Source organism: Oratosquilla oratoria, chromosome 15 (assembly GCF_046742065.1).
Source record: "Oratosquilla oratoria isolate Oo_2021 chromosome 15, ASM4674206v1, whole genome shotgun sequence".
In the NCBI taxonomy this organism is placed as follows: Eukaryota; Metazoa; Arthropoda; class Malacostraca; order Stomatopoda; family Squillidae; genus Oratosquilla; species Oratosquilla oratoria.
The window spans coordinates 7,513,718-7,531,152 of NC_134791.1; the positions used below are offsets into that span (position 1 = coordinate 7,513,718).

General features: G+C 40.9%; 1 protein-coding gene across 1 annotated transcript in view; it reads left to right on the top strand.

The window, feature by feature from the left end:
* Window positions 1–597: 597 nt before the first annotated feature.
* Window positions 598–17,435, top strand: part of LOC143032996 (protein O-linked-mannose beta-1,2-N-acetylglucosaminyltransferase 1-like) — a 34,249-nt gene continuing 17,411 nt past the window's right edge. The window contains exons 1-3 of the mRNA XM_076198191.1: window positions 598–674; window positions 9,938–10,009; window positions 11,138–11,254. Of these exons, the coding sequence (XP_076054306.1) occupies window positions 615–674; window positions 9,938–10,009; window positions 11,138–11,254 (249 nt within the window). The 5' untranslated portion in view covers window positions 598–614. The remainder of the gene's footprint in view (window positions 675–9,937; window positions 10,010–11,137; window positions 11,255–17,435) is intronic.

Here is a 17,435-nt window from a genome sequence, read left to right on the forward strand (position 1 = left end):
GTCTGTCTGTCTGTCTGCGTTTATGTCTCTATTGGTCTATGGAATCTTTCGTATGTGTGCGTGTGTGTATGTGTGTTTGTGTGTGTGCATGTGTGTGTTTTAACCTAACTGTATTTACTTAATCATAGTATACAAGAAAGGAGCAAGGCTCGTGGGGTCCCGTCACCAACTCTTCAGTTAACATACCTGTGTGATTCACCATGGTCTTGGATCACGTATTGGACTCGTGATCGACAGTTTTTACCCTCCCGGAAGAGAGCTTAGAGCTCATATATGACCGATCTATGGGTAATGCTTTGACCTTACACACACATTCCAAACTCCCCGCCCACGGGAGTTGGAGTAACAACCCGCAGCGATGTGATACTGAAGTTATTTCAGCCCTGGGCGGGATTTGAACCCGGACCGCCGTAGTGTGTCTTTGTGTGCGTGTGTGTTTGTGTATGTTTTTCTAAGATTTCTTCTCTACAGGTAATAACACAAAACTGCCACTGTGTGTGTGAGCGTTCGTGCATGTGTGTGTGTGTATGTGTATGTGTGCGTGTGTGTGTGTTTGTGTGTTTTTTTTTTCTAAGATTTTTTTCTCTGCAGGTAATAATACAAAATCGCCCGAGATGTTGGACGTGGAAGTGATGTCGGGCCCTTCAGGCGTCCACATGGAAACAGATGCCGAGGTAAGAGAGTTAATCTAACCCGCTTACTAACCAAGACAAATTATCTTAACCTCTTAGCAAACAGAAGGCTTCCCCCATAGAGCTCCCCGTTGTAAGGGGGACTGACGGGACACCCCTACGGACCATGGTCACGTCGATTTTTTATTTTTTATTTATTTTATTATTATTATTATTATTATTATTATTATTATTATTATTATTAAATTATTATTATTATTATTATTATTATTATTAAATTATTATTATTATTATTATTTATTTTTTTATTTTTTTATTTTTATTTTTTATTTTTTTATTTTAAGAGCCCGATCGTGGACTTACTTAACACCCCCACGGACCATGATGACGTCGATTATTATTATTATTATTATTATTATTATTATTATAATTATTATTATTATTATTATTTTTATTATTTTTTTTTTTTTTTTTTTTTTTTTTTTTTTTTTTTTTTTTTAGAAGAGTCTGATCGTGGACTTACTTGATTAATACCCCTACGGACCAGACTTTCTCATTTTTTATCTATCTATTTCCACTAAAAAAAAATATTGATAATTTTTAACTCTATTGTCCTCCCTGAGTCATCTACCACGCTATATGTGTTCACCATTTCAGGGGGCCATTAGTGACGCCCCCACGGCTCAGAGTCACACAGAAATATCTTATGACTAGAGACTAATCCCTACTTAAAGAAGAATGCCTAAGTCGTGTATGCTCTCCCTCCGTGCTGTTACTGTCCCCCTTAAACCACTCCTCGACCACCTCTATGACCCCCCCCCATCTCATCGACGCGGTTTTGTCTCCTTGGATAGAAGCGCTGGTTATGTGTGAATAGAATCCTCGGGATAAATGTAACTCTTCCCTTCCTTCCTTAAACGGGGAATGACCTCCATTGAATAATATCGCCTGTAGACAGCCAGAAGAAATACTAAAAAGTTAACAGGAAAAATTCTGCTGTGTCCGTCACGCCGTCAGAGAAAATTGTTCATAGTTAGGGGTGACTTTATGATTATAATATTTCATATATATATATATATATATATGTATATATATATGTAATATATATATATATATATATATATATATATATATATACTGTATATATAAAATAATTCCGACTGTCGTCCCCGGATTCGAACCAGGCTCGTGAAATCACGGCGCCATTGTCTTACCGACTGAGCTATCGACCCTATCAAATTCTCAACCTGGAAGTTAATCTACTTCCCGAGGAACTAAGTCGACTGCTAACTGCCGTCCGTACTTATTTTTTACAGAGAACTAGGGCAACTTGTAGCAAGTGGTTAGACTGGTACGTTTCCTTGATGGACTTATCGTCGTTGTCATACCTGAATAGAATCACCAGTGAATAACTTCCAAGTTGGAGAATTTCATAGGGTCGATAGCTCAGTCGGTAAGACAATAGCGTTGTGATTTCACGAGCCCGGTTCGAATCCGGGGACGATAATTGGAATTATTTGATTGACATCACTGTCACTGCTGATACTATTCATATATATATATATATATATATATATATATATATATATATATGTATATATATATATATATATGTATATATATATATATGTATATATATATATATATACGTATATATATTATTCTAGTACTTTTTGGATAAAGGTGCTACTGTTGCCTAAAAACATTAAGAAATAATTAATTAAATCACCTGACGGCATTGTAGGAGAGAGGTTACATGGAGATGAATAAAATAGTTTGACGATTCCCGTTTTCTGTTCATCCTGTCCACTGCTTCTTACCCAGGGCAGTGGACAGGATGCAGGGATGACCCGTCATCCATGAGGTGCCAAGATAAGAGGGAGGGAGGAGGGTGGAGGGGAGTGGAATATATAGGAAATGGAATGGGTGGGAGAGGTTTCTATGCCTTTTTCTTTTTGGCTACCCCCCCGTGTAGGGGGAAAAAGCCTTTGGTGTATGTATATATATATATATATATATATATATACATATATGGTGAGAAATGTAGTAAGACATTTGTAAATCACAACATCACAGTCAGACGAGAGTTCACTAAGCGAAACTATATATTTCGATTGCTGAAGAGGATTGCAGTTAGCAATCAAAATATATAGCTTCGCTTCCTCAACTCATATATATATATATATATATATATATATATATATATATATATGCATATATATACATATATATATATATATATATATATATATATGTGTGTGTGTATATATATACATACACCTATATATATATATATATATAATATAATGATAACGTGAGCTGTTCGAGTAGTAATCATGGCGACTTGAGTAATAATAATAATGATGATGATAATGATAGAAAAATAGAAAACAGAGTATATATAATTTGTTATTGATTGACTTCTAGGTACTGCTAGAAATCCTTTAGTTTTTATCATAATTTCCATTAAGTTAGATTGCACGGAGCCTGAACAATATACATATACTGCATAAGGTATACATACATACATATATATATATATATATATATATATATATATATATATATTGTGTGTGTGTGTGTGTGTGTGTGTGTGTGTGTGTGTGTGTGTGTGTGTGTGTGTGTGTGTGTGCATGTTTGTGTGTGTGTATGTGTTTATGTATGTCCCTCATAGAAACGCTTTGGTGTTAAAAAACGAACCATTAAGTTCATTTAAAATTGATGTTGAAAGAAAACGGAGTAACGGCGAGTGAGTACCGACTTGGACAAATTTTGAGTCCAAATTGGCTCCTTTGATCTTCAAGAAATTTTGAAATCGCGTCGGGACTTACTCTTCTCGAAAAAAAAGTTTAATTAACCTCAGCTTTGAGTCCCTGGCTCAAAGTGACTCAAAACAAGTTCAAAGTAACTTGAATCACGGTCAAAGTAATCTAGAACAAGGTTTAAGAATGTGGTTAATGGTGAAATATGATAATTAGAAAATAGAATGAATATTGTAGTTTTTAGTTAAGTTTTGTTTTGAGGACTTTTTTTTTTTATTTTATTAATTAATCAGAGGCGCTCTGAAATTGTGAGGTTTTTATATACAAAAAAGATTGTCTCGATTTTAAAGAGTTCACAAAGGGTTCTGTGAAATAATACACACACATACACACACACACACACACACACACACACACACACACACACACACACACACACACACACACACACACGATGACGCAGTGGTTAGAGTTCCCGGTCTCCACTACGGTGGTCCGGGCTCGAATCCCGCCCAGGGATGAAATAATTTTAATATCGCTGCGCTGCGAGTCGTTACTCCAACTCCCCTGGGCGAGGAGTTGGGTCTGTTTGTGCGTGTAAGGTCATAGCATTACCCATGGATCGATCATATTTGAGCTCTGAGCTCTCTTCCGGGAGGGAAATAGCTGTCGATCACGAGTCCAACATCTGATCCAAGACCATGTTAAATCACACACGAGCGTAGCTCATTTCCTCTATATTACAATTATGTAAACATAAGTGCACATATATACACACAGACACATACAAATGTATATTATGATAAGGTAAACACACACACACACACACACACACACACACACACACACACACACACACACACACACACACACACACACACACACACATACACACACACGTACACAAACACGTACAAACACACACGCGCGTACACACACACACACACACACACACACACACACACACACACAAAAGTTCGCACACAAACGGATGCATACACATTCACACACACATACACACACGTACGCACATACACACACACGCACGCACATACACACACACGTACGCACACACACACACACAAGCGTACGCACACATACGCATACAAATCGAAGGTGTAATACACCTATAGGCCATTAAGGCGTTTGGCAAGAGTATCGAAGCACTTAAAGGCGCTCGCAACGACAACGAGGAGGCGATAGCGACCAGGGACGAGAACGACCCATTTTCGTAAAACCAAAATGAGGAGGAGGAAGAGGAGGAGGAAGAGGAGGAGGTGGAAGGGGAGGAAAAGAAGGAAGGTGAGGAGGAGGGGGAGAAGGAGGGTAGATAGAGGAGGAGGAAAAGGAGGAAGGTGAGGAAGGGGAGGAGAGGAAGAGGAGGAAGGTGAGAAGGAGGAGGAGGTGGAAGGGGAGGAAAAGAAGGAAAGTGAGGAGGAGGGGGAGAAAGAGGGTAGATAAAGGAAGAGGAAGAAAAGGAAAAGGAGGAAGGTGAGGAGGAGGAAGAGGAGGAGGTGGAAGGGGAGGAAAAGAAGGAAGGGAGGAGGGGGAGAAGGACGAGGGAAAGGAGGGGAGATGGAGGAGGAAGAGGAGGCATGGAGGAAAAGGAAGAGGTGGAAGAAGAGGAATAGGGCGAGCTGGAGGAGGAGGAGTGAGAGATGTTTGAAAAGGATGAGGAAGAAGAAAAGGAATAGGAGATGGAGGAGGAATAGGAGAAGATGGAGGAGGAAGAGGTGGAGGATGAGGGGAAGAAGAAAGAAGAGGGGGAGATGGAGGAGGAGGGGGAGATTGAGGAGAAGGAGGAGAAGCGGAAGAAGAGTGGGAGATGGAGGAGGAGGAGGAGATGAAGGGGGAGGAAGAGATGGAGGAGGAGGAGTAGGAGAAGGTGGGCGAGAAAGAAAGGAAGAGGAGGAGGAGGTGGACGAGAAGGAAAAGGAAGAAGAGGAGGAGGAGGTGGTGGACGAGAAGGAAAAGGAAGATGAGGAGGTGGAGGAGGAGGAGGAGGAGGTAGACAAGAAGGAGGAGGAGGAGGAGGTAGACAAGAAGGAGGAGGAAGAGGAGGAGGACAAGAAGGAAAAGGAGTTGCATGAAAAATGTGCAGAGGCGAAAGAGCAGTTTGTTTTGGATTCCGACTGATTTGCTAAATTTGAATTTCGGGGGACCATCAGAGCGGGGGGTGGGAGACAGTGAAGGTACTCCAAGAAATTATTTTATTTTATTTATTTTTTGTTGTTTCTTTTATTTAATTCATTTATTTGTTTGTTGTTTCTTTTATTTATTTATTTATTTATTTGTTGTTTCTTTTATTTATTTTTTGTTGTTTCTTTTATTTATTTATTGATTTATTGATTTTTATTCATTTATTTGTTTGTTGTTCCATTTATTTAGTTTATTTATTTTTTGTTGTTTCTTTTATTTATCTATTTATTTATTTGTGGTTTCTTTTATTTATTTATTTGTTTCTTTTATTTATCTATTTGTTCTTTTATTTATTTATTTGTTTTTTCTTTTATTTATTTATTTGTTTGTTGTTTCTTTTATTTATTTGTTGTTTCTTTTATTTATTTATTTGTTGTTTCTTTTATTTATTTATTTATTTATTCTTTTATTTTATTTATTTTTATTTATTTGTTTATTTATTTTATCTTATTTATTTATCTATTTATTTATTTATTTATTTTTTTCATCCGATGAACAAAGGAATTTTATTGACAGTGGCTGAAGAGGAAGGTAATGGGTTAATTTTCTTCTTAGATAATGAAAGGAATGTAATTCTATAATGGTTGACCTTTTCTTCCCTGATAAACAGAAGTGTCGTTAATGAAATAGTTTTTCATATATGCTATTTTATTTCTTTATTTGTTTCTTTACTCATTCATTTCTTTTTGCTTGTGAAGAGCAGAGAAATGTAATTCAATACTGAATGAAATTTATATGGTTTTATTGGATGAATTTAATTGAATTATGAAAAAGGACATATTTGCCTAAGATGAACCATTTTCTTTAGACACTCACTTCGACATATTGTGCCAAAATCGGCCCTAAAAATTCCAAGGTTTAGTGAGGTGGAAGGCGAAAGAATTGTGTGCAGACAGAGGAGGAGGAAGAGGAGGAGGAGGGAAGAGGAGGAGGAGGAGGAGAGTGAAAAGAGGAGGTGGAGGGAAAGGAAGAGAGGAGAAGGAGGAGGGAAAAGGAGGAGGAGGGGAGGGAAAAGAGGAGGTGGAGGGGAAGGAAGAGAGGAGCAGGAGGAGGAGGGAAGAGGAAGAGGAGTAGGAGGAGTGGAGGGGGGAAAGGAGGTGGAGGGGAAGGAAAAGAGGAGGAAGAGGGAAAAGGAGTAGGAGTGGAGGGGGAAGAGGAGGAGATGGAGGAGAAGGAGAAGAGGATGATGATGAAAAAGGTAGAGGAGGAGGAGATTAGAGGAAAGAGGAAGAGGAGGAAGAAGGGAGGGAGAACGGGAGGAAAGGAGAAAAAAGAGGAGGAGGAGGAGGGGAGGGAGAAGAGGAGGAAGAGTGGAGGGAGAAGAGGAGGAGGAGGAGGGGAGGGAGAAGAGGAGGAGGAAGAGGAGGGGAGGGAGGTGGAGGAAGAGGAGTAAAGGAGGAGGAGGAAGGAAAAGGAGGAGGAGGAGGAAGGAAGAGGAGGAGGAAGGGGAAGAAGGAAGAGGAGTAAGGGAGGAGGAGGAAAGGAAGAGGAGGAAGGGAGGAGGAGGAGGAGGAGAAGACAGATGACCGAAAGGTTCGTATCGGATGACGAAGGGATTGTACGTGGTGAACTTCCCTTCTGAGGTCACCGAGTACGGTGCCCAAGAGCCGTGAGGGTGGGAGGGAGGGAGAGGGGGGAGGGGGGAAGAAGAGGGAGGGAAGAGAGGTAGGAGGAGCTGGGATGGGAAGAGGAAATGTGTGGAAGTAGACGAGGGAGGAAGGGAGGGAGAGGAAGAGAATGGAGGAGGAGGAGGGGGAGGAGAAGGGGGAAAGAGGGGGAGGGAGAAGGGAGAAGACGGGGAGAGAGGGAGGAGGGTGGAGAGGGGGGAGAGGAAAGGAGAGAATGAGGGAGATGGCGAAGGGGGAGAGGGGAGAATGGGGAAGAAGGGGAGGGGGAGAGGGGGGAAATCAAGAATCTGACTCGATTGTCAGAAACAGGATATTACGCCTAAAAGTGGAAAAGCACCTGGGCAGGCCATAGGACACCGAGATGGGAGTTGTAAGGTGAGAGACAGCCCGTGTGTGTGTGTGTGTGTGTGTGTGTGTGTGTGTGTGTGTGTGTGTGAATATATGTAAAGGGAGGGCTGGGTAAGGGGGAGGGCGGGGGAAGTGGGGGAGGGCTGGGTAAGGGGGAGGGCGGGGGAAGTGGGGGAGGGCTGGGTAAAGGGGGAGGTTGGGGGAAAGGGGAGAGCTGGGGAAGGGGGAGAGTGGTGGAAGGGGGGAGGTCGGGAGAATGGGAAGGGCTGGGGAGTAGGGGAAATGTGGGAGGAGAGTGGGGAAGGGGGAGAGGGCAGGGGAAAGGGGGGGAGGGCAAGGGTAGGGGGTGAGGGCGGGGGGAGGGGGAGAGGGAGCGCGGTGGAAAGAAGGAAGGAAGGCTGGGGAAGGGGGGAGGGCGGGGAAAGGGGGAGAGGTTGGGAGGGGGAGAGGGAGGGCTTGGGGATGAAGGGAGGCGGGGGAAGGGGATGGGGGAGGGGTGGGGGTAGAGGGTGGGTATGGGGGGGAGAGGGTGGGAGGTGTTGGAGATTGATTGTGGGCGGTTAGGCAAACAAGGCGACAATGTTCAATATGAACATCAAGTGTTTGAGCTTCGGTCAAGGCCGAGTCTTTGTGGCCCAAACAAAGGGTTGTGTTAACATCGCGTCGCCGATAACCAGCGCTTCTGTCCTTTGTAGTGACCAAGGAATAGGTATAACAGAAGCCTTTTTTTATAATTAATCTCAAACCATAAAAAAGTGGCTCTGGTCCGTAGGGGTGTTAAAGACACCAAAGTACTGATTGGTTAAGAGTTGTATATTTGCGCGCGCGCGTGTGTATGTTTCACCATCCTCTTGGATCACGTGCTGGCCTTGTGATCGACAGGTATGACCCAATTCAGTAAGATCTTCATAGTTCGTATATATGTATATGCATGCCCAAAGGTAACAGTAACGACATTCAGTAGTATGATGACTTTACTGAATAGCTTGGGTTGTCAGTGTTTTTATCTTACTAGAATCTAGTTAGATTTTTTTTTAATAAATTTTTAATAACTTAGAAAAAGTACTATATTCTTGGGTTATGTGTATTTCTTGTTAAGAACGTAAACTGTTTCCTGTGTAAGGCGTTAAGGTCTATGTAGTAGGGTTTTATATGTAATAAAAGCCTTTCCTGAACGTATCGGGATTCTGTTATGGGATATATTTAGAGAAATGAGATCTTGACCTTCATAGCTCAACGCATTGAAAGAAAATGTAGTGAACGGTGAATTAGAATTAATAGAAATAGAAATAGAGGAGAAGGAGGAGGGAGGGAGAGGGGAGAGGAAGGGAGTAAGGGAGGGGGAGAGGAAGGGGGTAGGGGAGGGGGAGGTTAGAGAAATGTGTTAGGAAGTGAAGTGGAAGTAGAGGGGGAGAATGAATCTGATGCACTTCTTTACAGTTGAAATCTCCATCAAAAGAAGCGAATTTGAAGGACGGACGGAGGGAGTGGGAGGAAGGAGGGAGGAGGGGGGAGATAGGAGAAATGGTGAGGGTTGAAGCAGAAGTAGAAAGGAAGAAGTAGAAGTAGATGGTAGAAAGTAGAAGGAAGAAAGGAAGGGGGAGGTAGAAACAGAGAACGCGTTTAGTGAACTTCCTGACAGTGGAAATCTCCTAATTAGCCAGCGGCGCTGTTTGACTTCGTCTTCATCCCAGATACCTTCATCTCTAGTTATCTTATCTAGTTAGCTTATCTAGTTAGTCCTAGAGAAGGCTCAAACCTCTATCCTAGATTATCTTCTGGCCTCCATTTGCATTTAGATCTCCGTTTCCTGTGCTAGAATTGTGAATCTAATGATAACTGAAGTGTGAAATAATTGAGTAGATAAGATAAGAAAGATAACGAAAAAATGGTGAATGAAATTATAATAGATTATGATAATGAATATGATTGTGATAATAACATTGACAACAATGATAGTAATGATAATGATGATAATGATAGTAACAATAACAATGTAATATATTCGGAATGATAAAAGAATAATCTATGGTTTATATATATATATATATATATATATATATATATATATATATATATATATAATATATTATATATATGTATATATATAAAATATATACATATATATATATGTATAATATTATATATACATATTTATATATATGTGTGTGTGTAAGTGTGTGTGTGTGTGTGTATGTATGTATATGTATATATATATATATATATATATATATATATAAACATATTTTGAAAAATATTATGTTCATAGTGCAGTATATGTAATTTTTTAGAAGTTAAGGAGAGGATGTTGTGTGATTGTGTGATAAATACATTAATCTAATTTAACCGAAATCAATTTCCTTTACAGTCTTACACAGTAACTGGACCAGGAGACGGTGATGAGACGAATTTAGGCATCTACGTCATTGTATTGGACCAGGTATTGTATCGACCAAAGGCTACAATAGAGTATTGTATTATTCAGGCGGATGGTGGTGCACATGGTATGTATGCGAAAACACTTACATGCGTACATACAGTATATGTAAACGCATACACATACATGCACACATATACGCATGCACACATATATACCTACACATTTTGTATGTGTGTGTGTGTGCGTGTTTGTGTGTGTACGCATATGTATGTATATGTATATGTGCATGTGTGTATGCGCGTGTGTGTATGTACGTGTCTCTACGTGTGTGTGCACACGTGTGTACGTATGTGTACGTGTGTATGTATGGATACACGTGTACATATACATGTGTACATATATGTGCGTGTGTACATGTGTGTGCGTGTGTACATATGTGTACGTGTACATAAGTGTACATGTGTACATATGTGTACATATGTGTACATGTGAACATATGTGTACTTGTGTACGTACTCATCAGGATAAGTACTATGTTAAGCTTACTTATTCTCTTGCAGTAATTAATCAAGCAGCTTCTTCAGTTTGTTATCAATAGACTTTGTATTTTATAATTTATATTTTTCAATTCATATTTTGTGCCTCCTTACGTTATATATATTGTGTTTTATGTTTTATTTTTTGCGATTTTTTTATAATATATATTTTGTGCCGTATTTCTTGGATTTCATATTTTGTATCTTTTGTGTTGTGTGTTATGTATTATGTATTGTGTGTTGTATATTCTATTTCATGCTGTATCCTGTATGTTGCATAGTGTTGTGCTCTGTATGTTGTATCTAAGTGGAGTATTTGCTTTGTGTATTGCATATTGTAGGTTGCGTGTTGCATGTTGTAGGTTGCGTGATGCATGTTGTAGGTTGCGTGTTGCATGTTGCGAGTTGCGTGTTGCATGTTGCAAGTTGTGTGTTGCTTGTTGTAAGTTACGTGTTGCATGTTGCAAGTTATGTGTTGCATGTTGCAAGTTGTGTGTTGCATGTTTCAAGTTGCGTGTTGAAAGTTGCATGTTGCGTGTTGCACGTTGTTATGTTGTCAAATATAATCTATTCTTTGTTTGAACATCATGTGCTCCCTCTGTTGATATTTACTTTCTATTGTTTGTATTCTATTTGCGGCTTTGTTTCCCAGATGCGGGGTGTCCACTTAGCCACAGCGCGCTTGTGGCCACACTTGGCCGACCTAGGAAGATTAACCGAGTTCCTTGACGAGGTTCAGCCCGGTAGGATAATCCTCTTCATGACATTTGTAAGTTAAAGCTCATGGTTAAACTTTGTTGTTTATGTTTAATTATATTTTTGTTGTAGATATTCACCTATATGTTTGTATATTTATATATATTTATCTAATCACTTATTCCTGTACATTCCTATTGATTTATTTAATTATGTGTCCCCCCCATATATATATATATATATATATATATACATATATATATATATATATATATATATATATATATATATATATTTATATATATATATGTATGTATGTATATATACGGTATATATATATATATATATATATATATATATATATATATATATACATAAAATATCATTTGTGTACATACCAATGGCTAATCATGGCGGGGATGGGTTGAGTATAAAGTTCGTGCATACGTATGTAACTCGAGCATTCACATATATGAGATTGTGCAAACTTGTATCCCTCTTGAGAGCTGAGTTGGTTAAGTTACTGTCCATTTGTTACGTATCGGCATGGTTCGAGTCTTCAGCTTGACAGCGTCTCAGTTTCCGAATATGTCTCCATCGAGCTACATACTCCTGTTGGTGTCGATCGTGTTTGCAAGGAATTAAAATGGAAATAAGTTAATGTGATTGGTAAGAAGATTATCTGTGTACTGTTGACCATACAGTATTTGTTATTATATATTGTACATATATATATATATATATATATATATATATATATATATATATATATGTGTGTGTGTGTGTGTGTGTGTGTGTGTGTTTGTGTGTATGTATGTATGAGGATGGCAGCAAGTTGGAAGTAAGTCTGGAAGGGGAGAGGCTGGAGGAAGTGGCTAGCTTTTGGTGTTTGGGGCCACATGTGGCAAGAAAGGGAGGGGTGGAGGTGGAGGTAAATTGTAGATTGAGAGAAGCAAGTAAATGTCTTGGGGTATTAAAAAGTGAAGTGAGAAATAAGCATCTGGGAATGGATGCATAAAGGAGGCTGGCATGAAAGGATGATTGTGCCAACACCACTGTATGGGGCAGAGACTTGGGATTAAAGAGAGGCAGAGACGAAAATTTCGAATGTGTTTGAGATGAAAAGTCTAAGAAATATGGTAGGGGTTACAAGGTTGGATAGAGTGAGAAACGAGGAGGTGAGGAGGAGAGCTGGGGTGGAAAAGGAGATGGCAGATAGTGCTAACGAAAGAGTATTGGGATGGTTTGGACACATGGAAAGAATAAGTGAAGAAAGGTTAGTAGAAGAGGTGTGGAGGTAGTGAACAGGACGGGACGATCGAGGATGAGATGGATGGATGGGGTAAAAGGGGCGTTGAGCAAGAGGGGAATGTCTGTTGAGCAGGGAAGGGAGAGGCAGGAGATAAAGTTGAGTGGAGAATGGCTCTGTGTAGATGATATTGTGATATAAGGAAGGATGGGAGATGGGGGTTTAGTGAGTGGTTATGTATGAATAATATTTTGACGCAGCCCGAAGGGATTTCTCCCCGTCTTCTCTTTTCCTGCATGAGGGGACGGAAAGGGAGGGGGTCGCCGATGAAGTGAAGCGGCCTTGCTGTGGATGTGCTGTGTCTTGCTGCAGTTGGTGAGATACAGGGATGACCCGTCAACCGTGAGGAGCTAAGATTAGAGGGAGGAAAGGGTGGTGGAGGGAAGTGGCTTGGCTACCTCCCTGGTAAAGGGGAAAATGCCCATGGTGCACACACACACACACACACACACACACACACACACACACACACACACACACACACACACACACACACACACACACACACACACACACATATATATATATATATATGCTAATAAGAACACGGGTACGTGTGTTCACTTATGCAAAGTAGACCACTTGGAAAAAGAAACTAACGAAGCAGAGCGCTTTCGTATATTACATCTTCAGTGCAAAAAGTACATAGTTGAACAGAAATACATAGTTTTTATATACATGAAGAAGGAACAAGGACAGTTTACATAAGAGTAGAGGACATTTACCCCGTAGAGGGAGGACATTTACCCCGTAGAGGGAGGACATTTACCCCCTGGACCTACCGCTTTCCAGGGGTTAAATGCCCTCTACTCTTATGTAAACTGTCCTTGTTCCTTCTTCATGTATATAATATAAACTATGTATTTCTGTTCAATTTTGTACTTTTTGCACTGAGGATGTAATATACGAAAACGCTCTGCTTCGTTAGTTTATTTTTCCAAGTGGTCTACTTTAGCATTATCGTACAACTCCCCTTATTCGCCCTCACCCATTCCCCTCTCCTCCCCTCCTTCCTCCCTTCCCCTCTTCTCTCCCCCTCTTCTCTCTCCCTCATCTCCCCCCTTCCTTCCTTCCTCCCTCCCCCTTTCTCCTCCTCTCCCCTTCCTTCTTTCCCCTTCCCCGCTCCCCTCCACTTCCCCTCTTCTCTCCTGTCCCCTCTCCCACTCCCCTTCCTCTCATTCTCCCCTCTCTCCTCCCGTCCCCTTCATGCTCCTCTCTTTCTCCTCCCCTCCCCCTTGTCCTGTGCCCCTCATCCTCTCCCCTCCCCTCTCCTTCCTCTCCCTTCCCACTTCCCCCTCCCCTCTCTCCCTCCCCTCTCCCTTCCTCCTCTCCCTTCCTCCTCTCCTTCCTCTCCCCTCCCTTCCTCTCCCCTTCTTTCTCTCCCCTCTCCTTCCTCCCCCTCCCTTCCTTTCCCCTCCCCCTCCCCGCTCTCCCTACCCCTCTCCCTTCCTCCCCCCTCCCCTCCCCACCTCCCTTCCTACTTATCCTCTCCCCCCTCCCCTTTCCCCCCCCCCCTTCCGCCCTATCCGTCCGCCCGAACCATTTCTTATTCACGTCAGCCATCCGCCACCGCAGTTTCCGCGAAACGGAAGCGGCCCGGAATGCCTCCGGAGGCGCCGCCGCCGACGGTGGCACTTGTCAGGCAATCCTCCTTCTCCTCCTCTTCCTCCTCCTCCTCCTCTTCCTCCTCCTCCTCCTCTTCCTCCTCCTCCTCTTCCCCCTCACCCTACTCCCCCTCACCCTCCCTCCTCTTCCTCCTCACCTCCTCTTCCTCCTCCTCCTCCTCTTCCTCTTCACCTCCTCCTCCGCCTTTCTCCTCCTCTTCCTCCTCACCTCCTCTTCCTTCTCTTCCTCCTCTCTTCCTCCTTCTCTTCCCCCTTCTCTTCCCCCTCCTACTCTTCCTCCTCCTCCTTCTCCTGTTCCCCCTTCTCTTCCTCTTCCACTCCTCCCCTTTTCCCTCATCTTCCTCCTCACCTCCTCTTCCTCCTCCTCCTCTTTCCTCATCTTCTTCCTCCTCCTCCTCTTTCCTCCTCTTCCCCCTCCTCCTCCTCTTCCCCCTCCTCCTCCTCTTCCCCCTCCTCCTCCTCCTCTTATAACAAAAGATTAGACAACTTTATGGACGGGGATGACAGATGGTAATGGACATGGAACTGCTTAATGTAGGCCTTATGGTCTCTTGCTGTCTCCTTCATTCTTATGTTCCTCCTAATATCAGAATTATTCCTCCTCTTCCTCTTCCTCCTCTTTCTCTTCCTCTTCCTTCTTTCCCTCCTCCTCTTCCTCCTCCTCTTTCTCCTCCTCCTCTTCCTCCTCCTCCTCCTCCTCCTCTTCCTCCACCTCCTCTTCCTCCTCTTCCTCTTCCTCCTCCTCCTCCTGAGGATGCGACCAGGAGGTCATGTCTGACGCGGGGCAAAACCCAAGGAGGGCGCTGGGGTCGAAGCCTCATGTGTATAGAAAACGGAATGTAGATAATAAAACGTAGAAAACGGAATTTAGATAACGAATTGTAAATAATGGTTTGTAGAAAACGGAATGTAGGTAACGGAATATAGAAAACTGAATGGAGAAAGCGGAATGTAGAAAACGGAATGTGGGAAATGGAATTTAGAAAACGGAATGTAGTAAACAGATTATAGAAAATGGAATGTAAGTAATTGGATGTATAAATTGGAATGTAAGTAACGGAATGTAAGAAACAGAATGTAGAAAATGGAATATAAAAAACGTAATGTAGAAAATGGGATATACATATACATATACCAAGGGCTTTTTCCCCCTTACAAGGGAGGTAGCCAAAGTCAAAAGGCATAATTCCACTCCCACCCATTTCATCCCCACATATTCCACTCCCATTCCCCCCCTCCCTTTCCCCCCACTCTTTTCTTAGCTCCTCCTGGATGACGGGTCATCCCTGCATCTCACCCACTGCCCTGGGTCAGAAGCAATGCAGCAAGACACAGCACATCCACAGCAAGGCCGCTTCACTTCATCGAAGACCCTACCCCCTTCTCCGTCCCCTTATGCAGTAAAGAAAAAACGGGGAGAAATCCCTTCGGGCTAAGTCAAAATATAATTCACACACAAACATTCCATAACCTCCTCCCACCCTCACCCACTCCCTCCCATGCATCACAGCATCATCCATACACAACCATTCTCCACTCACCCCTATGGAATATAGAAAATGAAATTTAGAAAACGGGATTTACAAAACGGAATTATTTCCATTTAAAGTCTGTAGTTCTACAGATCTGAATCATATTCTTCTGTTCTCTAGGGAATTTTGTATTGACAATATCTTTTGACAATATTTACATTGTGAATTTCTTCTAATTAACTTAGAAATTTCTAGATTATTTCTGTATGTCAACCAGCATCCTCTATATCAATATTTTTACTTAAATATTTTGTATTATTTTAGAAATGTACAACCAAGCAATACATTAATAAAAAATAAATAAAAAATTTGTAAATTAAAATACATCGGTGTAATATGTTTTTTTAATCAATAACAGAAATAACGTTGCTAAAAGCTGTCCTCTTGATAAATACAGTAACGTTTAAAATAAAAGACCAATTTGATTAGGTTAGGTTAGACCAATTAGGTTAGGTTAGGTTAGAGCAATTAGGTTTGGTTATGTTAGGCTAAGTTAGACCAATTAGATTACGTTAGGTTAGGTTAACCAATAAGGTTGGATTGAGTTAGGTTAGGTTAGGTTAGGTTAGGTTTTGTTAGGTTAGGTTACATAAGGTTTGGTTAGGTTAGACCAGTTAGGTTAAGTTAGGTTAGACCAAATGAGTTTGGTTAGGTTAGGTTACGTAAGGTTTGCTTAGGTAAGGTTAGGTTTGGTAGGTCAGGTCAAGTTAGGTTAGACTCCACAAAGCAAGGCTTTTTCTCTCTCTCTTTTTTTTTTTTTTTTTTTTTTTTTTTTTTTTAAGTTTCATTCAAAGTTCGCCCCATATAAAGATTGGTACGGGTATTCTATTCAAAGTTTAATGAAAGGTTCGTGTCCCTTTTCTCAACTATATTTGACAATTTAGAAATACATGACTGAGATTCTCTCAATGAATCTACGTTCACTTGCAAATGCTCGTCCAGGGGCCCGGCCTTAGTCTTTATACAATTTTAATGCTGACCTCAGCTTCCGGAGAGGGGGAGGGGTTGCAGCTTTACAATATTTAGGGATTTTTATGTTACAAATTCAGGGTTTAACACAAAGATTATTATAATACAGTTAGATATATTATGTGGTTTAATTTGTGCACAGGTTTATTTGGGAATGTGTAAATGCGCGCTTGGAAATACGTTCCTGGCTACTTAGACATTATCACGCACTGATCACGTGATGGTCGCCTAAGGGCGTGGATGCATGTTTGTTCGTATGTGTGTTATGGTGTAGTTTTCCGTGAGTGATGTTACAATATGTAAGGTTACACACCTTTCCTACACGAAAACCTCATTTTCCCATAACCCCCCCCCCCCCCATTATTGTAGGGGGTTATGGGGGTATGGGAAAATAAAAGAGGTTTCCGCCAAATTTGAGGGTCAGATTTGAATGAGTTATGGACCAAAAGGTCTCTTGTTGGCATGTTCTTCCTTTGTAACAAAACATTAAAAAAAAAGAAAAAATCAAGGAGTAACCAAACGTTATGGGAAGATACATTAGTTGTGGACTTCTAAAAATTTACTAAATAGTTCTGTAGAAATGACTGAAATACTCTTAACATTTATAACGTGTATATATATATATATATATATATATATGCATATACATATATGTATATGTATATACATATATATATATGTATATATATATATATATGTATGTAATATACATATACATATATATATATATATATATATATATATATATATATAATATATATTGTATATATAATATATACTGTATATACCTTCAATGGACCGTGGTTGAAAATAAAATAA